The sequence below is a fragment of the Erpetoichthys calabaricus genome, chromosome 4, assembly GCF_900747795.2.
Source record: "Erpetoichthys calabaricus chromosome 4, fErpCal1.3, whole genome shotgun sequence".
Classification (NCBI taxonomy): domain Eukaryota; kingdom Metazoa; phylum Chordata; class Cladistia; order Polypteriformes; family Polypteridae; genus Erpetoichthys; species Erpetoichthys calabaricus.
The window spans coordinates 55,642,580-55,663,224 of record NC_041397.2 but is presented as its reverse complement, the minus strand read 5'-3'; the positions used below and the strand labels follow the sequence as shown (position 1 = coordinate 55,663,224).

At 38.5% G+C, this 20,645-nt stretch overlaps 1 protein-coding gene across 1 annotated transcript in view; it reads right to left on the bottom strand.

Annotated features, from left to right (window-relative positions):
• Positions 1-7,411: 7,411 nt before the first annotated feature.
• Positions 7,412-20,645, bottom strand: part of LOC114650047 (suppressor of tumorigenicity 14 protein homolog) — an 89,974-nt gene continuing 76,740 nt past the window's right edge. Inside the window, exons 13-14 of the mRNA XM_028799483.2 lie at positions 16,541-16,677; positions 7,412-7,794 (exon numbers count right to left, since the gene is read on the bottom strand). Coding sequence (XP_028655316.2) covers positions 7,633-7,794; positions 16,541-16,677 — 299 coding nt within the window. The 3' untranslated portion in view covers positions 7,412-7,632. The remainder of the gene's footprint in view (positions 7,795-16,540; positions 16,678-20,645) is intronic.

Here is a 20,645-nt window from a genome sequence, read left to right as displayed (position 1 = left end):
CACTGGTTGTTGTCATGATTTGGGGATTTTGAAAATGCAGGATTTCATTCTCCATTTCATGTTTGTAATATTTTATTTATTTATTTTGACTGCCAGTGTTGCCATTTTGTGTATTTTTTAACACCCATAGCCACATTGTTGTAACAATAACTTTCTTGTTACTACCACATGGTTACCTGAATTGTGATACATGACACAATTGCACCAACAGTGTTTAAAATGGTGGTGCACTTCTTCCAGCATCCACATTTCTGAATATTACAAAAATGCTTTGTGGTGCTATTAGTCTTTGAAAATCTTTTTAGGAAGTTAGAACTTAGCATGTTTTTCATGACTTGCAGTTTGTTGTCGTATATTGGGTAACTTTGATGGATGACCTTTTCCCTATTCAGTCCTTTGCCTATTTCAGATTACATCTTTCATGTCCTGGTCCCAGTGTTGAAGTTTTTTGTAGTCTGCCTTTTCCAATTACGGCAGAACTATTGATTAAGTTGCAGCACAATGATTAGATCATCTGCCTCATATTTTCAGAGACCTGGGTGTAATGCCAAATTAACTCACTACATTTGAGGAGTTTGTTCATATTCTACATGTCCATGTGGAGTCCATCAGGATCCTTCAATTACCTTACACATTACATTAAGCGGTAACACTAAATTATCTCTGAATGTATGAAAAAGCACCCTGAGATAGGCTGGTTTCCTGTCCTAGGGTTGTTTCTGCACTGAACACCATGCTTGGTTGGTCTTTGGTTGTCTTAGAGTATAGAAAAGACACAGCAGATTTAGAAAGTGAATGAATGGATGGACATTTATAGAACAATGTATTCATTCTGACAATTCAAGATAAGTGATAAGATAAGTCATGCATTGCTGTTTCTCTCATATTGTTTTGTCTGATAGATAGTCTTACATTTTTGTTCATGTTTGCTGCAGGAGTTTTGTATGGTGAAAGCAATTTCCAAGAGTAGTCATGAAATATCATAATGGCCATTACTCGTAGGTAAGAATTTCACTCTACGCTTTACATATGGCAATACTACTACTATAAAAGCACACACAGTAGCTCCATTCTTCTGTTTGGAAAAGCAAGACTCTGTTAATCTGTTGTTCACTTCTTTAGTTATTTCCGCTTCCTTGTTGTAAACTTTTGCACCCCGTTTCTGCAATTTTGATCACACTTCTTGTGTGCTTTACTTTTGCCTTTTGGCACAGCGATATGTATTTGAGCTTAGTAGGAACTATTTGATGTAGGCAGGTACTCTGGTCTGGCTTGGAACAGCCACAAGAGTAAAGTAATCCCTTGCTGACTGAATCATATGGCCTTTGGCTTTTAACTCCTTTTTCTAAGCTCATGTAAAGGGTCATATACAGTAGATCCTTTTAGCCTCCACATGATTTTTTAACCTCCCTGTTACCCTGCCTGATAGCTGAAAGAAGACCAGGGGCCTCATGTATAACGCCGTGCGTAGAACTCACACTATAACATGGCGTAAGCACAAAAGCAGGAATGTGCGTACGCACAGAAAAATCCAGATGCAGGAATCTGTGCGTACGCAAACTTTCATGTTCTTCCACTACATAAATCCCGATCAGTGTGAAAAGTAACGCACGTGCACGCGCCTTCTGTCCCGCCCCAACTCCTCCCAGAATTATGCCTCTTTGAATATGCAAATCGATATAAATAGCCTTCTGTGAAAAGACCATGGGAAAAGCACGGGGGAAAATATAAGAATTTCAGCGAATACCAAGTGGAGGCAAAGGAAAAACATACTATTTGTTGGTTTAAACAGTGGTATAATCAACAAAAGAAAGTTGATCGAGTGACACAGTGTCGGGAGAAACTCGAAAGCTCAAGTTCACAAAGTCGCACAGTGCCCGAAATAAAAAAGAAGTTGTCACATATCAAAGTTGGCGTGAAAAGGCGACTCGCAGCGGACCATCTGAGTGTCATATGAAAGCTTATTAGGGTACAGAAAAAAAAAATAGACACACAGTGGGAAAAAACCATGAAAAGTCAACTTTAATCTCGAAATTTCCATTTTAATCACGTAGTTTATTTTGTCATTAAAGTAGAACATCATAAACTTCATCTTAAAATCATTTATTTTAGTAGTTTCTCAAGTAGCACGTTAAATGCTTTGTTCTGTATTCGATCTTCTATGTGCTCTATGTGTGTGAATCACTACGTGCTTCCGTTCTTTCTCTTTCTCCGACAGGACACCGAATCCATTACATTTATGATATTACAGCTCTCTGAATAATTAAAATACTGAGATGTATACGTGATATCTTTTTCATGATGATAGGAATGAAAGCATGTTATTAAACATGGGAACACGGTGGCGCAGTGATTGTTCATATCTCACGCAAGAGGCTTGCTGTGCCATGTGCGACCTTCAATGAAATAATTTATTACAGAAGTTCTGTCTCTTTCAAACGTACTAACCTCCAATTCCTGTCCTTACTTTTCTTTCTCCAAATACCCAATCGCCACACAATCAGCTCTGTAATAGATGTGAAGCCATCTGTAAGCTTAGAACGCCGATTCTTCAAAACATTTAAGGAATATTGAAATATCTTCGTAGTGCATGTTTAATTATATTATCTGTCTATCCTTCCAGCAATAATATAGCACAAGGCAGGAGCTATCCGTGAACTAGCTAGCGCTGCGGCACCGTGTCCTCACATGTTTAATTATTAACAATACAGATTATTTAAATGAAGTTAAAGTTTTATCTGTATACTATAAGCAACATATTTTGCTGCATTTCATCTTAAAAATGATATCGTCATCATACGCGCTTTATAAAGTGGCGTAGGTTGTGCAATATTATAACTGTAGTGCAAGTTTACAGTGGGGTAATTGTACTTATAAGTACAAACAGTTCTACAAGGAGCACTTGATGGACTGATTGAGTGCGTTTATAGTTCTTGGGATGAAACTGTTTCTGAAACGCGAGGTCCGTACTGGAAAGGCTTTGACGCGTTGTGGCTGAGGTAGTGTGTGCTGGAAACTGTATACCGATAATTCTCTTTCCGATCAGCTGCTGCTGTGATTCCCCACTCAGATACAGTGATATAAATACTCCGAGTGGTGCAGTGAGAGTAATATGGAAAAAGATGATCCACTGTGGCAACCCTTAACGGGAGCAGAAGAAGATGCAGTGAGAGTAACAACGCTAAAGCAGTTATGGTATTTGGAATACTATGGCTATTCCCTGGACCATTATATTGCTACAGGTTAATTACAATCAGATGCATTACACTAATAAACAATATGCAGTTAATTTCAGTGTATTTATAAAGCCGCGTCAGGAATGTGGGTCTAAGAAAGAAAGGGTGACCACACAGGAACAGTAGCACTGCTTTGACGCTGGGTGCCGCCAGTCTGAAAAACCGAGCGGAGAAATTGCGTACGCCAGGGTATGAGGTACCGTGGAAATGTATGTGGCTTTACGGCAAGTTTAGGTTTTATACATCGCGATTTGAGCGTGGAAACGTTAGTACACAACATTTCTGTGCGTATGCACCGTTTATACATGAGGCCCCAGGAGATGAAACATAGTGAAAACCAGAAACAAGTTGAAACCTAGAAAATGAAATTTTTGCACCAATCCTAATTGCTAATCAGTAATCATAGTCAAAGGACTTTGAAACCCAAAAATTCAAGAAAGAAATTTGCAGCATGTTTGATTGTGTTTATTTTTGTCATGGACTGGGAGTCCCAAGCACTAAAGAATTCCAGAGCACACAGTCCCAAACACTTCCAATAATGTCCAATACAGGGGGGTTTCACTGTCAAACCAAACCTAGTAATAAGAGCAAGCGTTGAATCTTTATAATATAAAAAGGTATATTTCACAAAATGCTCTGTAAATACATGAAGCTCTGTAAGCAAAAGGGAATTGCCAGAAAGCACAATCCTAGTTGAGCAAGGGGTGAAACAGAAATCCAAGACAAGGTCAAAAACAAAACAAACAGGTCAAAAATCCAGAGTCACAAAAAACATAGAAAAAGGGAATTCATAAACACAAGAGCACACCCACAATGAAGAGCTAGGAACTGTGTAACTGTGGAAGACCCTCCAGATTTATAGGGAAGAGGGCAGTTCCTGGTGGTGATTGACAAGTGGGGGACTACCCACAAAACACACGGAACATAGAAGAGGCAACTGATATACTTAGACAAGCAAAAATACAGAATGATGTAGATAATCAAAATAAGTAGAAGAATAAAAAATGAGCAAAAGAGACTGTAACCGCTACGCTTCACTAAGTTTATAGTGAAAATTTAACTACTGATTGCATGTCAACCCCAAACTGTCTTCAGACCCTTCCCATGGCGCCAAAAATGACATCCACTAATAAAAGTGATTTTTACAAAAAATGATCCAGAGAAAAGATGCAGCAAAAAAAAAAAAAAAAAATTAATTAATACTTATTCTACAATCCCACAAACTCCCTGTACGTAAACAGATTCCGAAAACCACCCACCCTCTCCCAACATATACAGTAAACAAATGTCATAAAATCATGTACCCCAAAAATATCCCACAATGTCAACTCAATTTAGCCTCTTTATCAGATTATCATATCTCCCAATATTTCAGTTTCTCAGATGTGCCAATCTCAGAATAAAAGATTTATGGCTCACACTGATTCCAATCCGAATTCTTGGAGTTGGCCACCCCAAACTGCATCGGACTTTTGGTGCTCCACGAGAAACAATCTTTTTCCTGGCCTTAAACAGGTCACATCTCTACCCTCCGCCATAAAGCTCGGGCTGTTTTTTTCCTTTTCTCTTACTGTCTTTTCGCGTTCCTTTTCAATAGGGCGTCCGTTTCCATGGCACGCCCGGAAATCGCAACGACAGCCCCATCCCTCACAAAGGTCCTCCCTATCCAACCCACCCATCTTATGCTACAGTGTGCTCAGACAGAAACAGGATTCACATAGAGAGACAAAAGACAAACCAGAAACATAAATTTATGTGGCAGTGCTACAACACAAAACATGAATATGAACCCCAGCTAGGGTTGGAACCCTGACTGAGACATCACAGTCTCTCGTTGATGATGTAAGATGTCTGAAACCACATTCTTTTCGAAACTGGGAGCAGTGTCCAGGTAATAGTAATCATAACCTGGTGGCACTCCTCTGCAGAACAAACTAATATTACAAACTCACAAAATAAATAATCACGCTTTCCTAGAAACATAATGCAATGTAACCACATAAAAAGGTTCCAGAGAAATAGAAACCCACATTCCCATCTATACCTTTGCTTGCAAAAATGTATCATAAGAGAGCTCAATTTTAGAGTGAATAGCTTATAATACATATCACCACCAAAACCAAGACAATTTAGCATCAAATTATTTTCCTCCTGGAAAAAAACAAATTTCTTTTGTTTTTGTGTAGCTATGTTACAGTGGTAGGTAAATGTATCTCTTTGTTATTATTCAGAATCATATTAAACTTGCTACTAAATGTTACTCACTATGGGCTTTTTTATTTCAGGAATTAATTTCACTTTTTACTAGGCAGTACATATTTTAAAAAATTTCAAATCACTAAGATTAAAAACAAATTTTGCATATTTGGCAATGAATTTGAATCTCTTGCCTGTGGAAGGAGGATTCAGAATCCTGGGTTAACCCCCACTTCTGGTTGTTGTCTGTGTGGAGTTTGCATGTTCTTCCAAACTGTACATGGATGTTTTTCTGGGTTCTGCAGTTTTTCTCCCACATTACTAATCTGTGCAGGCAGGTTATTTTGTCGATTCCCCAGTGTGATTATGAAAATGTGCTTGAGTGTCAGTAGTCAATATGATGAGCTGGCACCCTGTACAGGGCTGTTTCTTGCCTTGCTCCCTGTGCTGCTGGGATATGCCCTGGCCCAGCGTTGCACCCCTGAATTGGATTAAGTGGGTTTGAGAATGTCATGGTAGGTAAAGTGTCCTATGGAGTAGCACAGCAGGTAACACTTTAGCCAGGAGACAAGTGAGTCAGGTGGTGCTGATTTTTAGTATTCGTTATGCCCAATAGATTGACTGGACTCACTGAACTAACCCAGTCACAAACATCATTGTCTTACTGTTCTGTTCGACAAGACTTCTAAGGTACTTTTGTTAATTATTGAATATCACCATATTTTTGTCTCAGGTGTAGAAGTCTAGTTTGGATAACTGGCCAGGTGTACTGCCTTTTAGGAATTTGTCCATTTTCATTCCACATTTCAAAGTTTAGGTTCATTGGCATTTCTGAATTGGCCAAAAGGAGTCAGATTGAGAGTGCACAAAAGTGGGGATAAACGGGTTGTCTCAGTCACAGAATTTGCTCTGTGGCATTCATAGATAAAGGCTCCCTGCCATTTGTCGACCAGGGGGATTTTTATAAGGAGGCTCTTTCATCTTACCTGTGTAACAGAAGGGGAACTCCCCCTGCCCAGTTGACAGCTTCAGAGCTGCAAGTGGCATGTTTCTATTTGTATGACACCAGGCTGAGGTCTCTTGCAGCCTACTGCTACTGTACACTAGTTCCCTGTCTGGACTTGGCTGCTGCTTGTAAGGAGAGAAACAGGCACATTTTCATTTGCATACACTTTCATGAAACTAAAGCTAAAATAAGTTTTGCTCGTGATTTTGCAACTGCAAAAACCAGAACTCACTAAAAAGTTATTTTGGGTTTTAAAGGCTATAATGCACATTACTATGTTTTCTCCAAAGAAAAACCTCATGACACAGAAAGCTGCTGGTGACCCTCCTCTCCTGTTACCTAGCAAATTCCTTCTCCTAGTTGAGCACGTGCACATCTGCAATGTTTTTTTTTTCACTAGTGATATTTAAACACTAAATGACTGGTAGATACATGTGGAATAAATGCATGGAAACACTTCCAGCCAGTAACTGTGTGAATGTCACAGATTTCAGTGGAAACAAAGCACATTTATTTATTTTTTCTGCAAAGTGAAACACTGAGTTTCGCTGCAAAAACAATTTGGTAAGAATCATTTCACCCACTACCAGTCAGTCAATGTCTTACGCCTCATATTTTTGGAATATGCTTCAGTCCTCTGCAACACTGACATAAGTGATGTCAGTAAATGTAAGGCTGGATGTGATAATGGGCACTGTGAAAAGTAAGTTGAGTGTGTTTACTGCCTGCACCCACACTCCCCCTCCCTTCTGTTTTTCATTTAACACTACTGATGTTTGTAAGTTCCATTTCTTACACTAAAGCTGATGGAATAAACTGTCACCTAGCCATCCTTGTTGCACAAAACATCTACACTTCTTCTTCGTTACTCCTTGAAAATAAAACTCATGTAGCTACCCACTTGTGATTATAAAAACTACAAATTGCAGTTAAATGTTCCACAGGCTTTATTTTACCATTTTAACCGGGCCAGTTAATGTACTGGGATATCAGCGCAAATCTGCCTGTCCACAAACAAGTTAGAACTCCATCAGCTGTGCACTGATATTGCCACCCACACACTTAAGGCTGGACAGGCAAGTAAAAATGCTAATAAAAAAAAAAAAAAAGCTAAAACTTCAGTGAACGGGACGTTCTGAAATGGGTGTTTCTGTTTTGCATATGATGAGAAAAATCAATTGTACTGCACATTGCTCAGATTTCTGTGATTTGCTTTATCCACTCTTGGAATTTGGTTAATCTGGTATAAACTCCAGGTCGGTGCCATCGAGCACAGCCTTCACCCCAACTGACAATTCCAGCCAGAAACCACCGTCCAGAGGGTTCTTCACAAACTAGAGGTCCTCCAGAATCTCCCTGTAATTCAAGAAAAACAATATTAGCTAAGGAGCACGACAAACAAGGATCACCCAATAGTTACTTAGATGTTACATCAGCCATTTTAACAAATGGACTGGATAGTTTAGAAATTTGGAAATGCTAAACATTTGCAACTGATCTGTTAATCAATTCAATTGTTCTTGAATGAAGTAGTTATTTTTTCTTAAGTTGTTAAAGTTGCCATAAATTACACTAATTTTCAAATTTAAGTAGGGTGACTAATGCCCATAAGGGTGCTATTACAGGGTATACTGTCAGGTAGTGCTGGGTGGTATGACCAAAATTCTATATCACAATATTTTTCAAAATTATCCCGGTTTCACGGTATTGGACAGTATTTTTTTCCCATGCATGAGTGGATGTTAACCACATTTTCCACTGCAATTACTGGCTATGAATAACCTATTGCACTGTCATGAGAATTGTACATTGCACAAAAAAACATTTTAATGTGCACACAAGTATTAATACAGGTTTGCATGGCCCCATAAAGTGATAGTTTTCAAGGGGGTGGCACTAATGAAGAGAAGGAATCACATTGCATGACAGATGCCGTCAAAATATAGAGCCTTTTTATTGAACAAAGTTTGCAAACAACTTAAACTAAATTTTGGCAACATATTTTCAACCATCAAAAGAGGCATTTCGACTTAGTAAAATATCCAGAGGTGCTTGTCAAAAGTTGAATTGCCCTGAACATGTCTTAGAAAAGGAATAAATAGTAAATATTTTTTGTAAACCAACTACACTTTGTTAATGTTAACAATCTCTGTGCACTGACACATTAAAGTGACTTTTAAAACAACTTTACCATCATTAAACTGCATAATATTTAAACTAATGAATAATAACAATAAAATAAATAATAGTGCAGCTTCCAGTAATAATACAATTACTTCCAAGACTTCAAGCCCAGGTACATTACACAGTATTCACCAAATAAAAATAAAATAAAACAAGAGCAACTTGGTGATGACATCTTTACCAACTGAACCATCATTAAGGCAAACTGCATTAATATGAACCTCGCTTCAAGCTAAGCTATATACATAAATAATAAAACTGCAACTTGCATTTATAATGCTCTTTGTGGAATAGCCCTACGGAAGTATATTAGGGCCACGGTGAAAAAAAAAACTATATGTCGAGATTAAAGTCGACATTTCCACTTTATTTTCATAGTTTATTTTGTCATTAAAGTAGAATGTCGTAAACTAAACTTCATCCTAAGATCAATGTTTAATTTACTAGATTTTCTCAAACCCCGTCATAAGTTAATGTAGCATATTAAATGCTTTGTGTGGTGTTTCCACAACCCAGTTGTTAATCACTACGTGCTTCATGATATTCCTGCTCTCTGAAAATGTAGAATGCTAAGATAAATTTTCATGATAAAATGCATTAAAGCAGGTATTAAACATGCACGGTAGTGAGGCGGTAGTGCTGCTCCCTCGCAGCAAGGGGTCTCCAGGTGTACATTCAGTGCAGAGAACTTTATGGCAGGTGTAACGAGGCTCCAAAAAAACTGGATGTATGAATGGGTATCGCACAGGTTTAACTGAAATATTGTGTAAATGGTTCGTGATCAGGTGGTCGGAGACACAAACACAGAATTAAATGGATGTTCTTCTGAGCAGGCTTTGTTTATTGCATGCGTGCTGTCTCTATCTGACGTACCAAACCCGCAGTTCCTATCTCTCCTTTTTCTTTCTCCACATAACCAATCACCACACGATAAACATCTTTGTGAAATTAAAATTAGTTATAAACTTAGAAAACGTGTTCAGAACTTTAAAAAAATCTTTGTTATACATGTTTAATTATGCCATCCATTCAGGGTTGCACCCATCCCAGCAAGCACTGTGTGCGAGGCAGGAGCAAATCCTGAACAGGGCGCCAGCACATCGCAGGGTGAATACGAACAATACATACACTAGCAGGGTCAATATAATATAACAAAACCCCACATCTTACATGACTTTGAAAAATACTGAAGCACGCCGAGTAAACCCACCAGAAAAACATGCAAATTCAAGGCAGGGTACACCCGGGTCCCCCTTGCTGCGACGCAGCAGTGCACCCTCCACGCCACCGTGCCCCCACATGATTAATACCTGCTTTAATGCATTTCATCATGAAAATTGTATCAAATATTTATCTTAGCATTCTAAGTTTTCAGGGAGCAGGAATATCATGAAGTTCTGTGTGGTGATCGCTGCCTGCGCCTTCTCTTAGTGCAAGAGGAAGTCAGTTTAAGAAGCTCAGGGAACACTTAACACAAAGCATTTAATGTGCTACATAACTTATGATGGGGATTGAGAAAATCTAGTAAATTAAATATAAATTTTAAGATGAAGTTTAGTTTACAATGTTCTACTTTAATGACAAAATTACAAGAATAAAGTCAACATGTCAACTTTAATCTCGACATAAACGGCGAGAGTAAAGTAGAAATGTTGAGAATAAAGTCAACTTGTTGACTTTATTCTCATCATAAGCGGTGAAATTAAAGTGGAAATGTTCGAGAATAAATTCAACATGTCGTCACACTATTACACAGTACCCAGGTACATTACACAGTATTGAAAAAATAAATTAAACAAGTACAACTTGGCTTGCAGTATTATCTAGTAGTATAGAAACAGTATTTACACATTTGAACATAATGGTCCACATCCGACCTTTTAAAACCAAAGTATCTCCAGGCAGCGGACATGACTCCTTTTTTCGGCAAAAGTTCTTCTGTGTCATCATGTTCAACTTTATCATCTGCTACAACTTCAGTTTCAGAATGTTCTCTGTCCTTTTTCACCATTCAATACCTCCACTAATGCATGTACTCCGTTGTATGCGTGTTTAGCGGTGCAGCAGTGAAAACAGTCCCCCCTTAAACAGTTTCCCACTGCACCACGTTCTGAACGTTGTTTAGGCAATTTAAACCGGTGTTGCGGTATAAGAAAAATCCATATCATAACAAAAATAAAGAACGTTTTTTGGTATACTGCCCAGCACTACTGTCAGGTCCTTATGGCTAACATATAGTACATGAATGGAGAGAAGAGACTGTCGGCAAAACACAACACATAACTGCACAGCAGTACAGAACAGGCATCCATTTTCTAAAACCATTTTATCCTGGGAAGTGCTGCAGGGAAGCAGGAGTTTATCCTAGGAATTATTGGTTGCAAGGTAGTAACAATCCTTGGAGAGGGTGCCGGTACATTGCAGGGTGAGGACACAGACACACACACATACATACACAAGGGCCAATTTAGCATTGCTAATCCACCTAACCTGTATGTCTTTGGACTCTGGGAAGAAACCCGAGCACCTGGAGGAAAGTCACATTAACAGTCTACGAGTAACTCCTCTAATTAGCTAATCTATTAGCTAAACAAATGAACTCGATAGACTAAATAGTCTCCTCCCATTTGTTAAATTTCTTATTTTAATTATTGCACACAGTTCCTGCTCTGCCATCTGTCCTTTATAACGTTTATTTTTTTTATGTGTGTGCACAATGCACAACAGAAAAGTGTGTGACGCTTTGCAGAAATATTGCTGGATTCGGTCTTTATTCAGTGCCTATAAAAAGTACCCCTCACCAGTTTGGAAGTTTTCATATTGTGAAGTGTGTCACTACTGCATGGGCTGTAGGGAGTAGAAGCAGGGTTGGAGTGGAGTCTTGGGGCAATGCACTTTGTGAGGGCTCAAGACACGTCCCTAGACAGAGCTGAGTGACCGGGGTCAGGGTTAATTAACAGTTTGTCCGGGCAAAAGAAGTAGTGTGTTGCTGGTGAGGAGAAGCATTGGAGTTGGGAGGATCAGGTTGAGAAGGGAGTGACTGGTTAAAGAGCTGACAGGACAAAGGCAACTTGTTTTTATTATTTTTGGAGGTGTCCCTGTGACCCAGACAACTGGCGGTGGTAGGGCATTGTTAATATCGCGGCATATCAAATAAAAAGTCAGTCAGTATTTGAAAGACTCCCCTGGAAAAGCGGCTCCTGTATGTCTTATTCGACTGGCTGTCACAATATACTATACTAGCCAACCTGTGGCGTACCATACGCCGCATAATCAGGCCGCTTTTTAATGATTTTTTAAGCACAGGGAGAAAATTAACATTTGAATTAACATGGGGGGGGGGGGGTTATGTACAATGGGCAGGGACGTAAGCAGTGCGAGTGTATGACTCGCAGTTACTGGCAATTCCCCGGTTTGCAGCACGAATGAGGTTCAACGGCTTACACACGCCTTTCTGCGCCTGGTAGACACACGTTGATCCATTCAGTGTAGCGCGGGTGCAGTTACTTGATGCAGGAATCTGTATAACATTGAAAGAAGTGTTGTTTCCATGAAATACATTTGAAGCGGTGGACATGGAAGGCAAATGAACAGTCAACGCAGCTTACAGCTGCATTGATGCTATGTTTTGTGTCACCCGACCATGGTAGAAGCGGGGTTTGGGGGGGTAGGGGGATTGTACAAGGAATTCCTCGTTCGTGGGGAACAAATGCAAGCCCCGGTTGATCCATTCAGTGTACTGAGTGTGCAATACGGGACATCCAAGGGCATCACAGACCTGTTAATGCTCAATCTCATGCATAATTATTTATTGAATGCTAAACACTTCCGGAAAGACACAGTTGTCTAAAACGGGTTGATCTGAGAATACAACAGTAAGTGAATGAATAGATGGAACTCTGGAGAGAGCAAAATACAACACAATAGTGAACCCGCGGCATAACAAACACCGCATAATCATTTATTGATGGTTGAACACTTCTGGAAAGACACAGTTGTCTAAAAAGGGAGGGTTTGAGGATACAACAGAAAGTGAATGAAAAGATGGAACTCTGGAGAGAGCAACATATAATTGTCCGTGAGTGAAGACTGCTTTTGGCAGATACAGGCATATCTTTTTGAAAGTTTGTCCCTGTGCCTTATTAATTGTCATCGCAAATGCCAATCTAACAGGAAATTGTCTTCGGGTAAAAGGCAAATTTGAATCTGACGGGGTCAGGCATATCCAGGGAATAAGGACAGTTTGTGAGGTTACAGATGTGATAGTTTTACACTCCAGTACATTGCGGTGAATGGCGCTAACAGACAGTCTAGTGCCATTACAAAGACCTTTTGCAGGCAGGAGGTTTCTGGGAAGCATGATGACGGATCCATTTTTAATTTCGATGGTGGACGCGGTCGGGTGTCGAAATCGAAAAGAATAATGAAAAGTCAACATGGCTCAGAGGTGCATGTGGACTCCTACCACAGACGAAAGGGACTAACTGGGTGGTCGGTGAGTTTTTGCGTCCGGGCATATGAGCAGGCAGTGTGAATGCCTAGAGAGCGAGGGTAGACGCGGGCCGGGAAAAAAGGAGTGTTGGTAAGCAGGGAAACGTCTTCCGTGTCGTAACTGAAAACGCATGTTTGTCGCGGATGCGAATTGCTGTATGTAGCGTGTAAAACAGTTTGCTATGGTGCACGTGGTTGTGCCTCGTAACCGAAAAGTCAACGTGGCTCAGAGGTGCATGTGTACTGTAGCCCAGCCGAACGTAAATGATGTTGTTTTTTCAGAGCTGTCGCGTCCGAGTTGGTGCCCGTGGCTCTGCGAGTTGTCGTCGTATCCAGTGGTCTTGGGCGTCTTACTTGTCGGCGGCTTAGTGAATCCACGCCCCTTCCGGCGTGCTTTCCATGGGTGGCTCCTTGTCTTCCGGCTTAGTGAATTATATATATAGATTATTGGTGTACAACACTGAATCAGAGTGGATTTGTGTTTTGACACTGACGAACAGCAAAAGTCTTACTAATGTCAAAGTGAAAACATCTCTGCAAAGCGAAGTTAATTTCAAATATTTCAAATATAAACAGAAAATAAAGTAGCTGATTGCATAAGTATTCACTCCTTTAAATATGACACACTTAAATCATCACTGGTGCAGCCAATTGGTTGTAGAAGTCACAGTATTAGTTCACTGGAGATCAACTGTCTGGGGATTATTTCATTGTTGTACAGATGCATATAATCTGGAAAGGCAACTCTGTGAAAATGGTGATCTACATCCTAAATAAACTGAAACTGCTATGGGCTGTTTTATTTTTTTTTGTATCTTATCATTAACTTTAATAACATCAAACTGTTTCTACTTAATCGGTTGCCATGTACATGTGCCTAGGTAAAATGTAGATATACGAGTACAGTACAGTATTCTGTATTCAGTATTCAGTACAGTATACTGTATATTCCTATATACGTACTGTATATTAATGAGATCTGGTTGTCCTTTCGTCATCCTTAATATATAATATTTTAATTAGAAAAATGTTTTTTCTGATAAGAGTGAAGGTTTGTTTTACACTTTAGTAGTACCTGGTTGATTTTGTATTTAGTATACTTACATTTCTTAGAAGTTATAGTATTTAATCCAAGTAAATGTGGTATATCTTTGTTTGTAAATATATGATAAGGTGCTATATAAATGGAGTTATTATTATTATTGAACAGTGCCAGTCAGGGAATGGAGATGATAAAATATCCAAGTCACTGAATATCCCCTGAAGTCCAATTAAATCAATCATTACGAAACAGAGTGTGTATGGCAAAGCTATAAATCTGCCTAGAGCAAGATGTCCACAAAGGTTGAGAGATCATCAAGAAGAAGACTAGTTAGGGAGACTACTAAGAGACCTAAGATAAATCTGTGAAGGTTACAAACTATAGCAGACAACAACTGTTGCCTGGGTGCTTTACTAGTCACAGCTTTGTGGGGGAGTAGCAAAGAAAAGCTACTGCTAAAAGAAACACTCATTGCATCTTGGCTAGAGTTTGCCATACACAACATGGGACACTCTGATGTCAACTGGAAGAATGGTTTGGTGAGGCAAAAATTTAGCTTTTTGGCCATCACATTAAGTGCCATTTTGAACACATTTTGAACAATGCACTGCACTGCACAAGTCGCCTGGACTTCCTTAGGAGGCTTAAGTGAGTGAGAATCTCTCCTCCCATCCTCACCACCTTCTTCTGGGGCACCACTGAGAGTGTCCTGACAGCCGCATCACACACTGTTTCGGAAAACACAGCGTGTCTGACAGGAAGACTCTGCAGCATGTGGTGAGGATGGCTGAGAGGGTTATCAGGATTATCAGGGTTATCAGGGTCTCCCCATACCCCCATTGTGGACATTTTAAAGGACAGATGCAAGAAGAAAGCCCTCTGCATTGTAAGAAACTCCTCACACGCTGACGTTACTCATGAGCTATTTGATCTCTTGCCATCTTGTAACACATATTGTTCCATAAAATCAAGAACAGCCAGAATGTGCAATAGCTTCTTTCCACAGGCAATAAGAATGCTAAACTATCTGTAACATGCATGTAATAAGCCAGTTTTATACACAAAATTATTTATTTTTAGCTATAATATTTAATTGACTATTATACATAAGTATTGGTTGGACTTTGTGAATTTAGCACTGTCTTGGTTTACATTTTTGTGTTTTCTTTCCCGTTCCCTTTTTGCACATTTTCTGGTCTTGTGGAACAAATAAAATCTTGAACTTGAACTTATTAAAATAATTCCAAAGTTTCACCATTTCTATTCAGCCTTCTGCACCACAATAGCGACACTAAAATTAATCTGGCTATGACCGGAGAATGTTGGACAGCAGGCCCATCAGCTGTTCAAGATCAGTGCTGATACGGCACGTACTAGACATGGGAGGTTTCTAAAAAAAACTTAAACTTCCCATATCTAAGTCACCCCAACAGAAGATTTTTATAGAATTCAATAAGCCTTGGGAAGCACTGCCTCTTGTCAAAAGGAGATTGTAGTCCATTAGATTTATGCATCATAATGTGTCCATGCACCTAAGGATGTGACAATGCATTTGGAAATTTCAGAAGATTTTGTTATTTTGTAATAAAAAGTGAGAAAAAATGAGATGTTCAATAGATAGATGGTGAGTCACAGGAATAGTATTAGTTTAAGTTTCCTGACAAGAACCCACACACAGTTGTCATGGGTAAAACTTCAACCACCCCCAGAAGACTTTTAACTCCTTTATACTATTTAGACAAGCCAAATGTTGAGCTGGGCTATTAAACTAAAGAGCAAGATCCTAGCTTAAAGATAGAGAAGTTATTGTGTAAAAGAAAAGGTATGTCCAACAGTCATACTCACGTTTGGTCAGGAAAAATGTCTCTGTGAATTAAGGTATTGATCCATTTACTTCACTAATTAAACAAAGTTCTGTTTTTTAGACTTACTTAGAAGTGTATTTATAATAATGTGCCAGCACTGCATAACAGTTTTTTTTTAAATGTAGGGGAATCAGCTCTTGACAATTCTAAAAATCAGAAATACATCAAGAAAGAGAAAAGCTTCATATTAAACTATTTTATCTACTATATATGAAGACTCCTTGCTATTACTGATAAATGCCTGTCTGCTACATAGCCATTTTATGAATATGACTTTTCCAATAACATATTTTGTGCAAGAGAAATTACAAAATAATCCATGTGGCTGTTTAACTTTAAATGAACTTTTAGTAATACTGAAAATATCCACCCAATCTACAATACTGACCACAAGCAAGTGACTAGTGTGATGTGTCGGCATTGAACTTTCACTCTTAAAATTTGTCACTAGGACTTTTCTGCACATTTTCATGAGTCTTATCAACTAAAAAATATTTGTTTAACTGGAGTAAAATCATACCTGGCAGGCATCAATTCCACCATTAAGATAGCCAGCACAAAGCATCCTTGCACTCAGGGATTTTCCCAAGTACATATTGCACACTGTCTGGTTGATGATTTTCACTTCTGCTTTTTGTAGTAATAATGGTAGTGCTCCTAAAACAAGCACATAAAAATGAAATATCACTTTCCTCTTAATTTGCAGTACATACAGAGAAGACTGTTGTGTTGAAATATACAGAATACATTGGATTAACTATGAATAATGAACAGACCCAAAGGTGCAAGTAGTCAAGATGAGTAATGATTTCAGCAATATGTGCTTAAATATGTAGAAAAAAAGCAGCACTGTGAAGACGGATAGTAAGTTGACATCTGATGAGACTCAGCAACCCACTACTGCCATTGTGAGAATGCAGATGAGAATGAGAAGGCAAGATCAGAGCCTTGTAAAAAAAACAATTCCTGTTAAACACGAGTATACTGTACATCATACTGTATCTACATCCATGGATATTGTACTGGTACATCTCTGGGCATATGTCTTGTCCATCATAAGACACACCAGCCAGAGTGCCTTCTGCCTGCTAGGAAATTGTGGTTGATTAATTCTTTTACTTTTCTTTTGTGTCTATTTGTGTTTATTTTCTACTCCCATTCATTACTGCTTTTCATCATTATTCTCTCAGGATCCATTGTTTGCTTAATCTATATATATTTAACTATACAGTATACTTGATTTGGCATTTTTATACTGTATTCTGCACATGTTGGACAGCACAATCGCTATACTACATGTGTAGTGACATATTTTTAAAATAAAACATGAGGCAAGCTAGGCTTTGCTGCGTCTGGAGGTGAGGCGAGATTCAATTAATTTGAGCATTCACTTAGTCATTTAAAATTAAATCATAAATCTGGAGATAGGGCCAAAAGAATGACAAAAATCAAGTGCCTGGAAAGGGTCTGTATTCTAGTGCATAAAAGGAGAACATAAAATCAATGAGAAAAAACAACTTGAAATGGCCGTGGATAAAGTGTATCTAATGTTCGCGAAAGGTCTATTTTGTTGCTATCCTAGACATTATTGTTTATAAGTTTGGTTCTTCTTTGGTTCAGAGACCTTCGTTTTGAGAGAGAATTGGTAGGGTTTTTAATCTTGAATGGAAAATAAGTATTTTATATAGCATCAAAGATACTACCGGTAATCTCAAACTCACAGGAATTAAAAATAACACAATATTTTTAGATCATGTCAGTGGTTATCTGTCTCATGTGAAGTCTCTGCAATACAGAAGTCCTACTCTTTGTACTCTATTCTGTTTTAATGGTTGGCTAAAACCTACTTAAGGTTGGTCTGCCGTGGCTTGCCCTTTCTCAGTGCTTCTTAAGGCAATTAACATCGTGCCAAGGTGTTTTAACTGTCCATAATCTTCGGTTTCATGGCTGTTCATGCTTATGTTGGGTTTCTTTTAACAAAGCATAATCTTAAACTACTATTAAAAGACTAATCTGTGAAATTAGCAGCTGTGTTCTCCACGCCAACAGGAAAAACAGACTATTCATTTAAAGTCTGACTCTGATTTTATCACTGAACACAAGAGTGTATTTCTATGGTAAGTTTATCATCAGCAGCATCATCTCCATTTTCATTCATCATTTTCTGATGACACATCAAGGTGAACCAACCAGGCCTTCTTATCCCCAGTAATTTTCTCCTACATTTCCTGGGGACTAACCAGGCACTCTTAAGACAATTAAAAGATATAATCCCTCCACTGTGTCCCCTACCAGGGACCACTGCCTGGTATATTTATTATGGGACACTGGTTTCTTTCAATACAGTTCTTATTCTTCTTATTCCACCCATATTGCCAAGCTTCTCTCCTTGTCATGGAGACTGAGCCCAGCAAACCTGCACAGGAACCTCTGTTAACAGCTTCCTCCATGACTTAGTTCCTGCTTAATCACAATGATCTTGGTACAAAGCTTTTAAAACTCCTGCTACTGTATTCTCACTTGTGAACTAGGTACTTGAATTATTTCCCTTGGGATAGCTGCTCAGCCCTTACATATAAAGAGGACTTGTAAAGAGGAAACATTGCTCCTCCTGAATCTGAAATGGCATCTCAGCTGCAGTAGCCAAGCAACAGGAAGGTCCGGTGTAGTGATTAAGGCTTTGGGCTTCAGACCCCTGATATTGACACTTTGTAACCACATGCAACTCATTTCACCTGCTTGTGCTTCAGTTGGAAAAAGTTGTTGTATGTTGCCTTGGATAAAGCGTCAGCCAAATAAGTAATGTAAATATCAGGAAAGTAAGAAGTGTGACCTAGTCAGTAACTGGTACATACCCTAAATTAGGATCATCACCTCAGGGTGGCCAGTTAAGAAACCTGAAGAGGCATGTTAGCCAACGCACTCCCATACAGGGATCTCAGTATTTCCAGTGCAGTTTTATCTATTCCTGTGGCTTTTTTTAAACCACTATAGCAACATCAACCAAACAGTTGAAAAGAACACAAAGTAATACTTGTTTCACTGCCTCCTCCAACTGTTAATATCAACTGTGTTTAGGATACTCAAAGATTTCGTCCTGCCTCTCCGTGATATTCCTTGGTTGAGGTCACGGTGTGAGTTAGTGGCACTTCATAAAGTACAACTGTCTAAGACTGTTTGACTTCTTTAAAGTATGGCTTCAACATGGTGATAGAAATATTTTGGTGGATACCATCTTGACAGAATCATGCAGTTCCTGCACATTTGTTTGCCACCATATTCATGCTGCACAACCCGTTTGTTCCACCTCATCACAAAAAAACACTTTTGGAATAAGATCTTTGTGGGCCATTTGGTAAATCTGAAGTCAATATTAATGGGTAATGTATAGTTTAGGACAAGGTCCATTATCTTGCTGGAATTATACATTTGAGTAAACTATGACCAGATAGGGATTCACGTAATCATGAAAAAAACATAAGTACGCATTGGCATTCAAATGACATTTTAATGTGTGTCAAGACTGCTGCAATGTAGATTTGAAAAAGTGAGTATTGGTTTATGCTGTTTCTGCCCAATTCTGATACTACCCTCTGACGAATCTCAATTTCTGCTACTAACTTACAGACTTCTGCTGCTGTAGCACTTCTCCTTCCAATTCTAACATGTTGTGTATTCACAGACGATCTTCTGCAAACTACTGTTTCATACTGTTTGTGGCCTTCTTTTAGTTTGAACATGGTTATTCTACTCTATCCTCTCTTAGCAAGATTTTTCCACCTAAAAATACATTCACTCTCAGTATCTTTTTTGTTTACTGCACTAAACTTTGTGTTTTGATTGTTTGTACTTACTAGAGTTTATAATAAGGGTCACTTAGATCATGCATTTTAAAGTTTGATCAAAGAACTAAACCTCTTGGCCATGTTTATTTGCCAAACATACTGTATTGCTGTTAGAAGAAACAGGTTGTTTGTAATAATGAATGTGTTATCTGCATAGAGTGGCCAGAAATGTAATATACATGGAACATAATATAAAAGTAATTTTCTAATTAAAACAATAGAATATAGAATAGAAAAAACAAAAATAGAATAGAAACACTAGAAAGTATACAATTAAGGTTATTTTTGCCTATTGATCTGTAGTGTCTAATGTTAACATGGTTGTACTGCAGCATCATTTCTTTATTTTTTTGTTCTGTGCTATTAGAGGTACTAATGGTAAAATATAATAAGTTTATTGTATATACTCATAAGAGGCATATAATTGAGCACCAGATTCACAAAGTCAAATTCTTTCTTAAGTGATTAAAAGTGATTTTAATTTTCAATTATATTCTGTCAGGTCAACAGCAGCTAGGAATGATTAAGTGTTGAATTGATAGTCAATATATGTACTTAAAAAGTTGGCAGCCATAGTGGTGCATCATAGCTGAGTTTGGAAAACTCTTACCGAAGCTGCTTAACTGTTGGATGTATTATAATCAGCCTGTTCTAGACCTGGAGCCAATCTGCAAAAAGTAAAATTGACACCTAATATGTCTGACTGGTAACTATTATTCTAGTGAGCAGAATATACTTTACTATAACTAAACAAGGAAATCTTATATTATTTTTTTTGTT